The sequence below is a fragment of the Schistocerca serialis genome, chromosome 9 (assembly GCF_023864345.2).
Source record: "Schistocerca serialis cubense isolate TAMUIC-IGC-003099 chromosome 9, iqSchSeri2.2, whole genome shotgun sequence".
Classification (NCBI taxonomy): domain Eukaryota; kingdom Metazoa; phylum Arthropoda; class Insecta; order Orthoptera; family Acrididae; genus Schistocerca; species Schistocerca serialis.
This window is the reverse complement of record NC_064646.1, coordinates 283,786,945-283,804,752: the sequence shown is the minus strand read 5'-3', so window position 1 is coordinate 283,804,752 and position 17,808 is coordinate 283,786,945. Positions and strand designations below refer to the sequence as shown.

Genomic DNA, 17,808 nt, shown 5'->3' with positions numbered 1-17,808 from the left:
TTTATACGACTCACACGAAAGAATGTACGAACTCAAATCTTTTTTCGAGTGAATGTGGTCACACAGTTTGTGTTTACCTGCATATCACTGATAGCATAACCTGATGGAATTAATTTGAGTACAGATTAAAGACTGTGAAGGAGAGAAAAAAAGAAACATACAAGATAACAGAAAATGAATCGCTTGTCCAATATGCAAGAGACAATGTCCCCTCTTCACCATGTGTATACAATGTGCGGCACACTGAAAACCTTTAGGAAGAAGACTTTGATAGAGACGGGAAGATGAACCTAAGCTTTGGATCTATTCTTGTAAATTTACAGTTAGATGGTTCGGACAGAAAGTCAAACAGCAGTGACAATGGTATTACAATGTAGACCTTGGAACAAAGTAAAGTAATAATATATCTTGGTCTTGAAGAATTGTGGTTTAAAAAAATGTATTTGTCAACTTATCAGTTGCATACATAGTATGTGAGAACTTTCTATCCTTCATTCATTAGGAATTTCTATCCTATGAAGTATGCAGACCATAATGTTCAATATATTGCCCAAAGAGAAGTTAGGCTTTTTCCGGAGTATTTTATGCACTAATAACTGGTGAGAATGTGGCCAGATAAATTCGTGAAAAGTCCGTTATTTTGACAAATAAACTACTGTCATTTTCAAGGCACAAATTGGAAAATGCCGTAAAATGAAAGGGAGGGTTATCTGTTGAGATATTTATGGTTTTCAACGTTGTCAGTCAGTATTCCCTTGTTCAATGGATCATACATGAAGTCTCTCACTGTAATGTCAAATGAGTTAATTTACAGTCATTTCAAATGAGTTAATTTACAGTTATAATGTCCACTGACAGAGAAAATATGTCAACATACTGACCATTTTTACAATAGTCTTTTACACTAGTCTTTTCTACCAGTAATTCTTCTCTACGCACAGTGATTACACTTAAGAATAGTCAAACACACCTACATATATGCCTAATATACATTTTTAACAGTTCTATGGAGTAGAAGTAGCTGTCGAGCAAATGTAATGATTTCATTCTGTGCTCGAGTTAATTTTGTTGTGTATTACATATTTACTTATAATGCAATCCAAAAACACAATAAATGACAATTATTGCTATTCACCTCATAGATCTAAATGTATAATATGATGTACCATAGGCAAATGAACCTGACTGTTGTCCGTAGCAACAAAGTTCAGCAATACAGACTATGTGTGCTTGTTTTCTGCTGTCAAGCACACACAGATCTCATCCCATCCACACTTCCCTGCCTCTCCTCCTCAATGGATGGAAGCACCATCCTAAATGACGCAGGTTATAGTAGATAGGAATCGTAACCACACTACATCCAACAAAAGATCAAGAAACAATTAAATCAATGGACTGCCATTTGCAAATGTAATGCAAAGAATCTGAAACCTATTCTATCAGGAAAAGTCATAAAAGCAAATTTTTCAGATTCACATACTGCAGCATAAAATCTGGGAAAAGATAATTAACAAGAACACAATAGTCTTGTTCTTCAAACTTCACAGGATTTCAAAATGTAAGGAATCAGTCTTGAAAAATACACTGGACCTAAGAAAGAAAAATTTTCTTTTCATTTAAAAATTGCCAAATTTATGTAATTAGCAAGGCAACGAGCAATCTTGGTGATATTAGGTTCTTTCATTAAAAATCTTTAACTGTATCATAAAAGGCACAATAGCAGTTGTCAGATATTTATGGATAACCAAAGATAATTCTGCATCTTGTGAAAGACAGCCATTAACATATTACTACAAGTGCTCAAAACTTTATCTGGGGAAATGATAGATACTTACCGATGAAATCTACAACTGTTAGTTTCAATGAACCTGGCGTATCATCGGGATGAATTTGTTTGTCATTGAGCATAAATAACAACTTATCTTCAGTAACACTTTCCATATCACTGAAGAACTGGAAGATAGTTTTCATCTTCTGATGCTGAAAATTTTGGAAATATATTGTACTATTTTAGATTAGTATTGTTAAAATAAAAAACTGGCAATGTTAACAAGTTTGTATTCTTGCAGAGTAATAAAACATAGAGAAAAATTTTATAAATTCACCACAAGTACATTCACAATATCTAGATGCAATCTTCTGGTTATACGGGACTCTTGTTTCCTGCATCCTGCAATTTGCAGGACATGCACAATGATAGGTCCCCTCACTGAAATGTGTCAAGTTACATGACTGTAGCTGGCATAGCTTATCAGTTTAAGGCAGCCATCATTACATCTGTCCATTAGGTAGCAGTGCAACTGAGCATGCAGTTAAGAGGAGTTCTTTACATTCAGTTTCACAGAAGGAAAGATACACAACATTTTTTCCATCATATTTTAAAATAAGGAAATACAGGATGTTCTGAGAGTCAAATTCAGGGATATGATAGGAATGATCATTCAAAGCACAAAAAAATGTAGTTAACTTGGGTTCTAAAATGGATACCTCAAGAGCTAGGAGCACTTTTTCATCTTCACTACTGTGAAACACATCTCCTCAGCTGAAAAAGTGCTCATGGCTCTTAAGGTACTCATTTTAGAGCCCATATGTACTAGACAATGTGGTTCCTCTCCATACTACCTCCTCCAAAAATATGGAAAGGAAAGAGCCAGGAGTAGAAGAGATTTGTTTCACAGTATCTAAGATGAAGAGCTCACAGCTCTTATTAAGGTATGCACTTTAGAGCCCATCTTTATTACACTTTCTTGTCTTGAATGAGTGATCCTGTTATTATATTAATGATCATTCCTCCCATATGGTGAACCTGAAATTGAATAATTCAGATCCCACATCTCTCCAGACTGCAAAACATTGAAATAGAAACTGCTGTTACTGTTATCATCATTTATCTATTTCTTCCATTGTTCTCAATCTGCAGACCGCTTGACAGCACATTTCATCCTCTATCTTTGCAATTCTATTCAGTTCACTTATTACTTTTAGATTATGTGCTATCTGCTTGATGTACTAAATTGTTGGTCTCTCTAGAGCATTCTTACTCGACATATTTTCTTGTACGATTTTTGCTGTGAAAGAATAATGTCTATAAAAGTATCCAACTCAGTGGTTCTATTCACTGACAGTCCTCCACAGCAATCTTTTTTCTACTTCATTATTGAAAATCTCTTTTCATCAGGCTTTCTGAAAGGCCTGTAGCCTTTTACTATTAGCAAAAGTTTTTACTTGTTGATACTGGTGTTTCAACTACTGTTATTCAATGTTATTATCTTCTTATTACTGAACAATGTTTTCATTTGTGAAATTCTGCATATGATCTTCTGACAGAATCTACCCTCACTGGTAATTCTGCCACCTAGGTATTTAAAACTAGTTAATTATTTCAGAGTCTCTCAATCCATATTTACATTTTGCTGCTATTGCAATTCATTCCTTGCCAAGATATCATTTTTTTTTTTCTTATTTATGATCATACAATTAAGTTTCTGAAAAGATCCTGTACATGCAAGAATCTAATAATTTCAATTCTAAAAAAGGCTAGTGATGCCACAGACCTCTGCTTCTGCAACTGGGAAGTTATGCACATTTTTTTCACATCCGTATCCATTCCAAGTTCTGCATTTTTATATCGGAAGTTTATCAAAAATTTCAACGAAGGGGATATTATCAATGTGTGGGCTTATTGGCCCAATACATCAGCTGCTGCACAGATGGGAGTTCATTGAGTGGGGCATACAGCAAGCTGACACGTGCTCATAGCGGTTATTGCATTTATTGGATTATTAAACAGTGATCTTTGTCCATTGCCTCAAAAGTGCAGTGTTTTGTCACTTGTCAGTCTACTTTGTGTTGCTGTATAATATTACTATGATGTACAGTGTTTTTTAGTCAACGGTTTTGTGGTGAATAATTAGTTAAGAGTGAAATAATGAAACCAAAAACAAGTCACTTGAAATTGTTTTAATGGGATGAATGATTTGAGTGTCAAATGCAAAATCTGTGACAAACTATATCCGCAAAAAGGGTGCACAACCACTACACTGAAGAGTCATCTTAAATCATTACATGGCAAGAAGTTCATGGAGTTTGGGAAGTTAGATCAAAATTATCAAACTTTCAGTGGAGGTGAAAAAACAAAATGTTAATCAATATTTATCTAACAATGTAGTCAATACTAATAATATATTTCAATTATTATAGGGTGACCTCTGTCCACTGCTGGTGCAAAAACTGTTTTATCTGAATGATTCACAATACAATAACATTTTAAAGAGCTCACCCAAACCTTAGTTCTGGTTACAAGTTGATAGATAATGTGCCTTTTCTTGTTGGTGCCAGCACTTAATGACATAAGCATATAATAGTCTGTAGCATTGAATAAATACACCACTGCAGTACATGAGCTGCACACGGGTGTATGTTAGCAATATTCCACAAAATTTAAATTGCCATTCATCCAATCTAAGGTGAGCGCTTTAAAAAGTAATTGCACTCTATATAAAAACATTTCTAAGAATTCTATCTTTCATTTATCTGTAGCAGAGTGAGTGTGCACACGTAACTGTTTATAATTTGAGCCAATACCAATCACGTTGCATTTATTCAGTGGAATGCTAATTTCTTTATTGTATTTTATTCTCCATATTGCATACCTGGTGTCAATAACTTTTGACCATCACCAGTTCTAAAATAAACGCTAGTGATGGTAAATAAGTTACTGAAACCTAGTATGCAGTATGAAGAATCAAATCCAATATTTATAAACTAACACTCTACTAAGAAACTGCAGCTTGATTTATAGTTTGTTTCAGAAATGCTCCTTTTATGACTGCCGCTTTAGCTGGGCATGTTATAAATTACTGGTGTGCTCTACTTAACAACTTGGAATTTTATTTTTGTAGTACTTTTTACTTATTTAACTTCTTGGGGTGTTTTATTTTACTATTTTTATTGCGTCGATGTTTCTTTTACTCTGGCCAAATATGCTAACACAACAACTTACTTGGTAAGAAAGTCTACAAGTAAATGATTATTGCGACTCCTCACACCTTAAGTCTCAACAAATGGATCATGTGATTGCTGAAATGATTGCTCTCCAGAACTTATCGCTTAATTTTGTCAATGGTACTGGCTTTCACTGAATAATGAATGCTGCTCTTCCAAAATATAAGTTGTAAGGTCATGAATTTTTTACTTCATATTTGTGCAAGAACTTGTATAATAAGCTGGCAAGAAAAATCAAAAATTTACTTAAGAGTTTGAAAAAATGTCTTTCACAACTGACATATGGTCTGATCTACATTCTGGAAATCCATTACTTAGTTTTACTTCTCATGGTATTTCAAAGGATTTTCACAAGATGCCTATAATTTTAGAATGTAAAGTCATGGCCGGGCATCATACAGGTGACATACTAGTATCAACAAAATTTGAAACGATGCTTCAAGAATGGGGCATAAATCACCAAGCAGTGCATTGTATTGCTCGTGATTATGGATCTAACATAATTAAAGCACTGCAGGTTTCCGGCTTTGATGATGTGAATTGCACAATACATCAGATTCAGCTTTGTATTCGAGCTGCTGCGAAATCACAGAAGTAGCTGCTACAACTTACTGCTAAATTGAAAAAACCACTACCTACTTAAATCATTCCTCGGTCACACAAAACTGAGCTGGCAAAAATTCAAAGGGAATGCCTCAATCAACCTGCTGTATCTGACATTCAGGATTGCCCAACATGGTAAATATTATTAAATATATATAAATTGATTTTAATTTTATGGTAAATCTTTATTGTAAGTATTGTGTGCTTCGTTTTTATGAAAATCCTATCTCTTAATTTAATTTCTTCTATTTCCAGCTGGAAAAGCACGTTCTATATGATGGAACGATTTTCAAAGCTCAAGGATTCGCTAATTTTGTACTTACATTCAAATCCAATAATGATAATCTGCACATGTTCAAAAATTTGTAGAATTAATGAAACCATTCAAATAAATTACTAAAAACTCTAGCAGTTCTAATTTCATGACTCATACAGCTAATTCAAGATTTTGTGGCCACTTTACAGCAAGAAGAAACAAAAACTGATACTTCTGAACAATTGCAAAATTTTACAAGAAAATTACGTGATGATATGAATTCAAGCACAAGATTTGGAGAACTGACCAAAAACAATTGTGACGTATGTAGATCTGTGACAAGTCAAAATTTTTCAATGGCATCATCACAAAGCAAGCTAAGCCCAAATACTTATTTTGATAAAGATGAAAGCCAGATACAGAAACTCATTTCAAGATGACTGCATACCTGCTAGCTCTAAAAGGTGCCGATTTATAACTGAAAATCAGCCTTCAATACGTTGTGGCTTAATCACAGAATCTCAATTAGAATCACCATTACAAGTGTTACATTTTATGTTAAATATGAAGGGAGATCAGCAAGCCCCAACTACATTATGTGATCAAAAGTATCCGGACACCAAGCTGAAAATGACTTACAAGTTCATGGCGCCCTCCATTGGTAATGCTGGGATTCAAAATGGTGTTGGCCCACCCTTAGCCTTGATGACAGCTTCCACTCTAGCAGGCATACGTTCAATCAGGTGCTGGAAGGTTTCTTGGGGAATGGCAGCCCATTCTTCATGGAGTGCTGCACTGAGGAGAGGTATCGATGTCAGTCGGTGAGGCTTGGCATGAAGTCAGTGTTCCACAACATCCCAAAGGTGTTCTACAGCATTCAGGTCAAGACTCTGTGTAGGCCAGTCCATTACAGGGATGTTATTGTCGTGTAACCACTCCGCCACAGACCACGCATTAAGAACAGCTGCTTGATCATGTTGAAAGATGCAATCGCCATCCCCAAATTGCTCTTAAACAGTGAAAAGCAAGAAGGTGCTTAAGGCATCAACGCAGGCCTGTGCTGTGATGGTGCCATGCAAAACAGCAAGGGGTGAAAGCCCCATCCTTGAAAAACACGACCACACCATAACCACAACTCCAAATTTTACTGTTGGCACTACACACACTGGCAGATGACGTTCACCGGGCATTCGCCATACCCACACCCTGCCATCAGATCGCTAAATTGTCTACCATGATTCATCACTCCACAAAACATTTTTCCACTGTTCAATTGACCATTGTTTACGCTCCTTACACCATGCGAGGCATCGTTTGGCATTTACCAGCGTGATGTGTTGCGTATGAGCAGCCGCTCAGCCATGAAATCCAAGTTTTCTCACCTCCCGCCTGTCATAGTACTTGCAGTAGATCCTGATGCAATTAGGAATTCCTGTGTGATAGTCTGCATAGATGTCTGCCTATTACACATTACGACGCTCTTCAATTGTCAGCCGTCTCTGTCAGTCAACAGACGAGGTTGGCCCGTACGCTTTTGTGCTGTATGTGTCCCTTCACGTTTCCGCTTCAGTATAACATCGGAAACAGTGGACCTGGGCATGTTTAGGAGTGTAGAAATCTCGCATACAGATGTAAGACACAAGTGACACTCAGTCACCTGACCACATTCAGAGTCTGTGAGTTCTGTAGAGTGCCCCATTTTGCTCTCTCACAATGTCTAATGACTACTGAGGTCACTGATATAGAGTACCTGGCAGTAGGTGGCACCACACACACATGCAGCAGTCCTCAGCAGTTAGGAGGCCTAGATCAGCTGCAGAGTCCGACAGAAAGAAGAAGGTTCTGTTGCTAGGTAGTTCGCACGGTAGAGGTGTGGGCCATCAGTTGCAGGAAGTGTTGGGGAGTGAGTACCATGTCACCAGCATTGTGAAGCCTGGTGCATGGTTGGCTGAAGTGACTGACAGCATAGGGGAGTTATGCAGGAATTTTGTGAAGGAGTATCAGATAGTGACAGTGGGCCAAGCAGGGAACAGTCTTGATAGGGACGGGGAATATGATGTAGGTGGTGAACTGATAAAGATAGCTAGTCAAACTGGTGGTACTAATGTGCATTTTGTGCAACTGTTTCAGCGTCATGATAGGCCTCACCTTAATGCGGCTGCTAGGTGCGTTAACGTGGGGCTGGGGAGCGTGCTGATGGCAGAGGGCATGGGTCACATATCAGTGATGACAGTTGGGTCTATCAGTAGATCGAGTTTCACTTGGCATGGCCTGCACCTCAATAGGTATGGGAAGGGGAGGCTGGCTAACTTATAAGCGACAGTGTAGTGGGTGGCGGTAGTGGTGGTGGGGGTGGGGTCACTCATGGAAAAATTCCTTAGTAGTTGGTGTTAGAGCTGCACCTTTTTTAGATTGAAGTCAGCTGATAGGTATAACTGCTTAAAGGAAGTCCCTGTAACTAAGGGCTCACCTTCAGAAGATACACTACTGGCCATTAAAATTGCTACACCACGAAGATGATGTGCTACAGACACGAAATTTAACCGATAGGAGGAAGATGCTGTGATATGCAAATGATTAGCTTTTCAGAGCATTCACACAAGTTTGGCGCCAGTGGCGACACCTACAATGTGCTGACATGAGGAACACTTCCAACCCATTTTTCATACACAAACAGCAGCTGACCGGCGTTGCCTGGTGAGACGTTGTTGTGATGCCTAGTGTAAGGAGGAGAAATGCGTACCACCACGTTTCCGACTTTGATAAAGGTTGGATTGTAGCCTATCGCGATTGCAGTTTATTGTATCGCAACATTGCTGCTCGCTTTGGTCGAGATCCAGTGACTGTTAGCAGAATATGGAATCGGTGGGTTCAGGAGGGTAATACGGAACGCCGTGCTGGATCCCAACGACCTCGTAGTCGAGATGACAGTCATCTTATCCATACGGCTGTAACAGATCGTGTAGCCACGTCTCAATCCCTTAGTCAACAGATGGGGACGTTTGCAAGACAACAATCATCTGCACCAACAGTTCGATGACGTTTGCAGCAGCATGGACTATCAGCTCGGAGACCATGGCTGCTGTTACCCTTGACGCTGCATCACAGACAGGAGCACCTGCGATGGTGTACTCAACGACGAACATGGTGCACGAATGGCAAAGCGTCATTTTTTTGGATGAATCCAGGTTCTGATTACAGGATCATGATGGTCACATCTATGTTTGGCGATATTGTGGAGAACGCACATTGGAAGCGTGTATTCGTCATCACCATACTGGCGTATCACCCGGCATCATGGTATGGGGTGCCACTGGTTACACTTCTCGGTCACCTCTTGTTCCCACTGACGGCACTTTTTACAGTGGACATCACATTTCAGATGTGTTACGATCCGTGGCTCTACCCTCTATTCGATCCCTGCGAAAACCTACATGCACGACCGCATGTTGCAGGTCCTGTACAGGCCTTTCCTGATACAGAAAATGTTCGACTACTGCCCTGGCCAGCACATTCTCCAGATCTCTCACCAACTGAAAACGTCCGGTCACTGGTGGCCAAGCAACTGGCTTGTCGCAATACGCCAGTCACTACTCTTGATGAACTGTGATATTGTGTTGAGAAGCTGCACGGGCAGCTGTACCTGTACACGCCATCCATGCTCTGTTTGACTCAATGTCCAGGCATATCAAGGCCGTTATTACGGCCAGAGGTGGTTGTTCTGGGTACTGATTTCTCAGGATCTATGCACCCAAATTGCTTGAAAATGTAATCACATGTCAGTTCTAGTATAATATATTTGTCCAACGAATACCCGTTTATCGTCTGAGTTTCTTCTTGGTGTAGCAATTTTAATGGCTAGTAGTGTATTATGTTTCCAAGTAGAGAAGGAATTAGCATATTTCATCAAAAAATAAGAGGTATTAGAGGTAAGGTTATTGAACTGCTTATAGATGTTGACTCTGAAATTATTGGTGTATCAGAGCACCACTTAAATAATTTGACAATTCAGCGGCTTCCTTTATAAGGATACAGATTAGCTGGCTGTTTCTCAAGGAGTAAGAATGTTAATCCAACAGCAATAGAGAGTTTTTTTAAGCCTTGCCAAGGAACAAGAGTGGCAAGATGTTTGTAGTGTCAGTAACATAGATGATATATATAATGCTTTCCGTAACACATTTCTCATGCTCTGTAAGAGTTGCTTTCCATTAGAACTTTCTAATCGGGGTACTAGCAGTAATAGGCAGCCCTGGTGGCTGACTAGTGGGATAAGGACATCATGTAGAACAAAGCTGTAATTATATCAAAATGTTAGAAGAAGTCACTATCAAGCTACAGTAGCCCATTACCAAAAGTATCGTAAGGTGCTTAAAAATGTTAAACCATGTGGTCAGTTGCGAAGGATGTGTCTGGTCAGCAGCACAAAGTCGACAATTTAAAGTCAGTTCGCAGTAAAAATATTTCTGTTACCGGTCAATCAGATATATGTTCAGTATTTAACAATCATTTTATAAGCATTGCTAGTGAATTAAATACAAATTTAGTTTCTACAGGGAATCACATAACTTTCTTGGCAAATGCCTTTCCTAGATTGATGTCTGAAATACTCCTCTGTGATACAGACAAGAGGGAGATTGAGTCAATAATTAAATCACTGAAGACTAAGGACTCTCATGGTTATGATGGAGTGCCTACCAGGATATCAAAGTATTATGCTGCACATGTTAGTCCTGTACGTAGCCATATTTGTAATTTTTCCTTAAGGAATGGTCAGTTTCCTGAGCGATTAAAGTACTAAGTAGTAAAGCTGCTTTATAAAAAGGGAGAAAGGGATAATGTAGATAACTTTAGACCTATTTCTATGCCATCAGTGTTTGCTAAAGTTATTGAAAATGCTGTGTATGTAAAGATAATTGATCATTTTATATCACACGATTTGCTATCAAATGTACAGTTCGGATTGGAAGTCGTTTAAGAACTGAAAATGCTATACTCTCTTTTCTCTGTGAGGTACTGGATGGGTTAAACAAAAGGTTTCAAATGCTAGGCATATTTTTTGATTTAGCTAAGGCATTTTATTGTGTTGATCACAAAATGTTACTCCAGAAGTTTGACCATTACGGAATATGGGGAGTAGCTCACAATTCGTTCACCTCTTACTTTAGCAACAGACGGCAAAAGGTCATTATTCACAATGTCGAGAATGACTGTGATATGGGGTATGAGTGGGGTACGGTTAAGTGAGTGGGGTACGGTTAAGTGAGGGGTGCTGCAGGGATCAGTGTTGGGGCCACTCTTGTTCCTTATTTATATAAATGATTGCAGATTCAGAAGGATGTAGGTTGCAGTAGGTACTGGGAGATGAAGAAGCCTGCGCAGGATAGAGTAGCATGGAGAGCTGCATCAAACCAGTCTCAGGACTGAAGACCACAACAACAACAAAATGCCCTCTAGTATTAGGGGTAACTCTAAAATATTTCTTTTTGCTGATGACACTAGCTTGGTAGTAAAGGATGTTGTAAGCAATATTGGTTCAGTTTCAAATAGTGCAGATGACCTAAGTTCATGTCTTGTAGAAAATAAACTAATGCTAAATCACAGTACAACTCAGTTTTTACAGTTTCTAACACACAATTCAACAAAACCTGACGTTTTAATTTCACAGAATGGGCATAAAATTAGTGAAACTGAACAGTTTAAATTTCTTGGTGTTCAGATAGATAGTAAACTGCTGTGGAAACCCCACATTCAGGATATTGCTCAAAGACTTAATGCTGCCATTTTTACTATTTGAACGGTATCTTAAGTGAGTGATCGTTCGACACAAAAATTAGTCTACTTTGCTTATTTTCATTCGCTTACGTCATATGGTATTATATTTTGGGGTAACTCTTCCTATTCTAAAAGAATACTTTTGGCTCAGAAACGGGTGGTGCAGGCAATAAGTGGTGTAAGTTCACGATCCTCTTGTCGATTGCTGTTCATGAATCTGGGCATTTTGACAATGGCCTCTCAAAAAAAAAAAAAAAATATATATATATATATATATATATATATATATATATATATATATATTCCTTACTGTCATTTCTTGTTAACAATATTAGCTTATTCCCAAGAATAAGCAGCTTTCACTCAGTTAATATTCAGCAGAAATCAAACCTGCATTTGGATCGCATTTCCTTAACTTCTGCGCAGAAAGGTGTGCAGCATACTGCTGCATTCATTTTCAATAAGCTACCACTTGAATTCAAAAATCTTAGCAGTAATTCACATGCTTTCAAATTGAAACTGAAGAGTTTCCTCATGGGTCATTCCTTCTATTATGTTGAGGAGTTCCTTGAGAAATTAAGCTGATTCTTGTTGTATTGTTGATTACGTTTACTTAAACTTATTGACTGACTTTTTTCGGGTTCATAAACATTTTATTTTTATCTGTTATTACTTTTCTGTTGTAATTTCATGTACTGACATGTTCCATGACCTTGGAGATTTGCTCCTTAATTTGAGCTTATGGAACTTGATGTGTAAATAAATAAATATAAGACTGCATGATGAAAAAGTGACAAAATTACCTTTTGTTAAATATAAGCTGCCATTGATAAATTTTGAGTATTAGTAAAATAAAAAAGCAGTGTTTGATAAAGAATTGTTACCAAGCCACAAGTTTAATAAGTCATGGCTGCAAATCATTGACACAAATTATTTACAGGAGAATGAAAAAACTTGTAGAGGATAACCTTAGCAAACATCAATTTGTTTCCAGAGACATGTAGGAACACGTGAGGCAAATACTGGCTCTTCGACTTACAAGATAGATTGGAGACGGGCAAACCTATGTTTATATCACTTGTCGACACAGAAAAAGCTTTTGACAATGTGGACTGGACTACACTCCCTCAAATTTTGAACGCAGAAGGAATTAAATGCAGGGACCAAAAGGTTATTTCCAACTTGTGCAGAAACCAGACTGAAGATATAAGAGTCAGAAGTCATGAAAGGGAAACCGTGGTTGAGAAGGGAGTGAGATGGGTTGGGCATATCACAGATGTTATTCAATCTGTACATTGAGCAAGCTGTGAAGGAAACCACAGAGAAATTTGGAAAAGGAATTAAGGATCAGAGTGAAGAAATAAAAACTTTCCAGTTTGCCAATGGCATTGTAATTCTGTCAGAGATGACTAACAACTTGGAAGAACAGTTAAATGGAGTGGATAGTGCCTTAAAAAGAGATTATAAGATGAACATCAATAAAAGTAAAACCAGGATAATGGAATGCAAACCAGATGATGATGCGGGAATTAGATCGGGAATGAAGACACCAAAAGTAGGATATGAGTTTTGCTATTTGGGTAACTAAATAATTGACAATGGTCAAAGTAGGGAAATATAAAACGCAGTCTGGCAATAACAAGGAAAGTCTTTTCGAAAATGAGGAATTTGTTAACATCTGATATAAATTTCTTAAAAGATATTTTATGAAGGTATTTGTCTGGATTGAAGCCTCGTATGAATTCAAGTATGGATGTTAGTCAATTCAAATAAAAAGAAGAAGATAGAAGCTTCCGAAATGTGGTGCTTCACAAGGATGCTGAAAATTAGGCGGGCAGAGAGAGAGAGAGAGAGAGAGAGAGAGAGAGAGAGAGAGAGAGAGAGAGAAGGAGCTGAATCAAACAGAAGAAAAAAGAAATTTATGGAACAACTTGACTAAAAGAAGGAATTAATGATGATAATGAGTGTATGGCATTGGTGGTCGGGAGACCCCTCGCAGAGTGGTTCAGCAGCCACTCCACAAGTTCTTTAACGCCACTACGGCAACTTGCGAGTGAATGAGGATGAAATGATGATGAAAGACACACAACACTCAGTCATCTCAAGGCAGAGAAAATCCCTGACCCGGGACCCCGTGCGCGGGAAGCGAGAACGCTACCACAAGACCACGAGGCGCAGACAGAAAGAATTGATTGATAATGAGACATACTGAGACATCAAAGAATTGTTATTTTGGTAAAGGGGAAGAGAGAGAGAGAGAGAGAGAGAGAGAGAGAGAGAGAGAGAGAGAGAGAGAGAGTCAGTGGGTGGGGGAAGCAAAACTGTTGGAAGAGGCCAGAGCCTGGATACAGAATACAGTAAGCAGGTTTAAATGGATGTAGGCTGTGGCAATAGTGTAGAGATGAAGGAGCTTGCACACGGACAGGCTAGCATGGACAACTGCACCAAACCAGAATTCAGACCGCAGACTGTTGACAAACGTATGAGTGCTAATGACACTGTGGTGTACAGGAAGGTGTCATCCTTGAGTGATTTAGGGGGATACAAGATGACACATACGAAATTTCTAGTTGGTGTGATGAATAATAGCTTGCTCTAAATGCAGAAAAATGTAAGGTAATGTGGATGAGTAGTAAAAGCAACCCTGTAACGTTCAAATACACCATTAGTAATGTGCTGCTTGACACAATCACATCGATTACATATCTAGGTGTAACACTGCGAACCAATATGAAATCAACTGAGCATGTCAGGCTGGTAGTCAGGAAGGCGAAAGCTCAACTTTATTTAATTGGGAAAATTTTGAGAAAGTGTATTTCATCTATAAAAGTAACAGTGTATAGGACACTAGTGCAACCTTTTCTTGAGTACTGCTAAAATGTTTGGGATACCCACCAGATAAGATTAAAGGAAGACATTGAAGCAATTCAGATGCATGCCACTAGATTTGTTACTGATAGGTTGCATCAGCATGCAAATATTACAGAAGTACTTCGTGACATCAAATGGGAATCCCTGGAAGGAAGATGGCACTCTTTTTGTAAGGCACTATTGCAGAAATTTAAAGGACTGACACTGAAGCCGATTGCAGATCGATTCTACTCCTGCCAACATACATTTTGAGTGAGGACAACGAAGGTAAGATGAGATAAATTAGGGCTTGTACCAAGGTTTACAGTCAGTCATTTTTTTCCCTTGCTTTATTTGTGAATGAAACGGGAAAGGAAATGACTAGCAGTGGCTTGTGGTACCCTTTGCTATGGACCGTAGAGTGGCTTGCGGAATAATGGATGAAGGTGCAGACAAGAACCACAACAACAACAACAACAACAACAACAACAACCGCAAAATAGAGCTTTTTTTCTATTACAGTAAGTTAGGTAGTTGTATTGATTTTAACCTTTGTATCCATTCCTGTGAGCTTATGCAATATTTAGATTCCCTAAAAATTATGCGGAAAATGATCCATTTCTACTTTGATGATGTCACTGCATGGACACATGCAGCATAGAAAACATACCACTTTTGTAGGCCCACTTGGAAGAAAAAATCATTTTTGTGAGTTATACAACTGACATGGCTGCTTTTATGAGATGTCATTTAATTAATCCTTGAAAGCGAGACGATTTGCAGAAGCTGCTGATTTTAGCAGGCCATTTTATCACCCCGCACCCCTAAAGTAATACTAGGTGAGCGATTTTTAAATTAGCTTGGAATGGTGGATGGAGGTATTAAATTTGCTGGTAACATACTCAACATTCACATTGATTTATTTACATTTGATTGAGTTATTTCCATTTTTTATTACTCTATCTCAAGGAAAAGAGCATGTTACTGTAAAGCACTGCAATCAATACCTTGAAAGCAAATATACTCAGTCACACTTCAAATGGCCTACTTTTTATCTGTTGACAGCCTTGTTATACTTGCAAACCAGCGGAGGAAAACACTTCTGTTTGTATAACTGTGTTGTACAAAAAACACACAAGTACAAAGTAAATAGCAAGACTTAACATTCCAATATGCAGAGAGATTGCCACATCAATAATTTTTGAACGCACATCGAGTATAGATTTAAGTGTCAGGAAGTCATTTCTGAAAGTATTTGTATGGAATGTAGCCATGTATGGAAGTGAAGCATGGATGATAAATAGTTTGGACAAGAAGAGAATAGAAGCTTTCAAAATGTGGTGCTACAGAAGAATGCTGAAGATTAGATGGGTAGATCACATAACTAATGATGAAGTATTGAATAGAATTGGGGAGAAGAGGAGTTTGTGGCACAACTTGACCAGAAGAAGGGATCGGTTGGTAGGACATGTTCTGAGGCATCAAGGTATCACCAATTTAGTACTGGAGGGCAGCATGGAGGGTAAAAATCGTAGAGGGAGACCAAGAGATGAATACACTAAGCAGATTCAGAAGGATGTAGATTGCAGTTGGTACTGGGAGATGAAGAAGCTTGCACAGGATAGAGTGGCATGGAGAGCTGCATCAAACCAGTCTCAGGACTGAAGACCACAGCAGCAGCAGCAACAGCAACAACAACAACAACAACAACAACAACAACAGGTACGCAGTGGCGTCTCCACCACTAATGAGACAGTGGCTCTCACATCACTCCAGTTGAGAGATCATAGAGCTTGTTAGCCTGGGAAAAAATGGATTCTGTGCTTGACCATCTCACATGCAATGCCGTCACGAGACTTTTTTTAGTGCCATGGTAGATCCTGTCTACTACTACTTCCGTCAGTATGTCAAGCTGCCACTCATGTCGCCACGTGCCTCAAGAGTCACAGTAGCCTACCATGGTACAGCTGGAACCTAGTGATTATACTTTTTTCACGTCTGTGAAAACTACCGAACACTCAGTTTAATAACTCATGGTTCAAAAATACTGGCATGAATTATTAACAAAAGTATGAAATATCTGGTATAAGCCACAATCAGGAAAGATCAGTTTGACTTTCAGAGAAATTTAGGAAAACGGGAGGCAATATTGACGCAATGACTTATCACATAAGACTGAAGAAAGACAAAACTTCATTTCTAGTCATAGTATACTCATATGTAGATTTAGATAAAACTTTTGACAATGTTGACTTAAACACTCTTTTCAAAATTGTGATGGTAGAAGGGACAAGATGCAGGGATCAAACAGTTATCTACAAGCTTTTACAACAACCACACTGCAGTAAGTCTATCAAAGTGCAGCCCCACTGTGAATGCCATTCTCAAACACGGGGTGAGTTGGTTGACATTCATAAGCAGCTGGAAATTGCCCTGACTACTGTCAAATGATTGCCAGCTGCTGTGAATCAATGTGTTAGAAGAGCTCCCAAGAGTCATGTACCTCTGATACCTGCACCACAGGTACCTTAAGTACTATACTTTCCTGTGGATCCTGTCTCCTCTGAAGGAAGTACAGCATCTGTCATTACCCGTCTGCCTGACCAAGTGCTGTGTCAATGGTACATCTAGGCATCCTATACAGGGTGGACAGGGACAGGGAAGGACTCAAGGTGTTGTTCTAGTCCCCCTAACCAACAAGTTTCAGGTGCTGTCTTGCACTGAAACTGAGTTAGTGGGACTCTCTTCACCTGTTTTGGGGAAACCTGTTTTGTCTGTTGTCAGGAGGAGAAAAACGCAAAAGAGTAGGTGTCTACTAATCGTTCACAGTTGAAACATATGTTGACTGATGGTACCCCTTAGAGAAATGGCAGCAATGAAAAGGAAAGGGCACCAGGTGCATTCAGTATGTATGCCTGGGGACCTCACTCAATATGTTGAAGAGGCTATTCTGGCAGCCACTGAGGGAACAGGGTGCAACCAACTGCAGACTGTTGCACACATTTGAACAAATGATGTCTGTCACCTGGGCTCCAAGATTATTTGGGTCATTCCAGCAACTGGCAGAGAAAGTTGAGAAGACTGACCTTCCATGTGGTGTTTCAACAAAGCTCACAATTTGCAGAATTGATAGTGGCCCTTTGGTTCTGAGTCGAGTGGAAAGATAACCAGAAGCTTCGAATGTTCTGTGACTTCCTGGACTTGCCCGTAGGATTGAGAACTGTAGGGTCCTACTAAATAGGACAAGTGTGCACTACACATCAGAGACTGCTACTCAGTTAACTGTTTGTGAGGGGTGCACACAGGGGTTTTTCACTGATTAG

At 38.8% G+C, this 17,808-nt stretch overlaps 1 protein-coding gene across 2 annotated transcripts in view; it reads right to left on the bottom strand.

Annotated features, from left to right (window-relative positions):
• LOC126418970 (uncharacterized protein CG4449) overlaps window positions 1-17,808 on the bottom strand; it is a 156,330-nt gene that overhangs the window by 26,222 nt on the left and 112,300 nt on the right. For both annotated transcript variants that reach the window (XM_050086018.1, XM_050086017.1), the window contains exon 6: window positions 1,836-1,980. In XM_050086018.1, coding sequence (XP_049941975.1) covers window positions 1,836-1,980 — 145 coding nt within the window. The remainder of the gene's footprint in view (window positions 1-1,835; window positions 1,981-17,808) is intronic.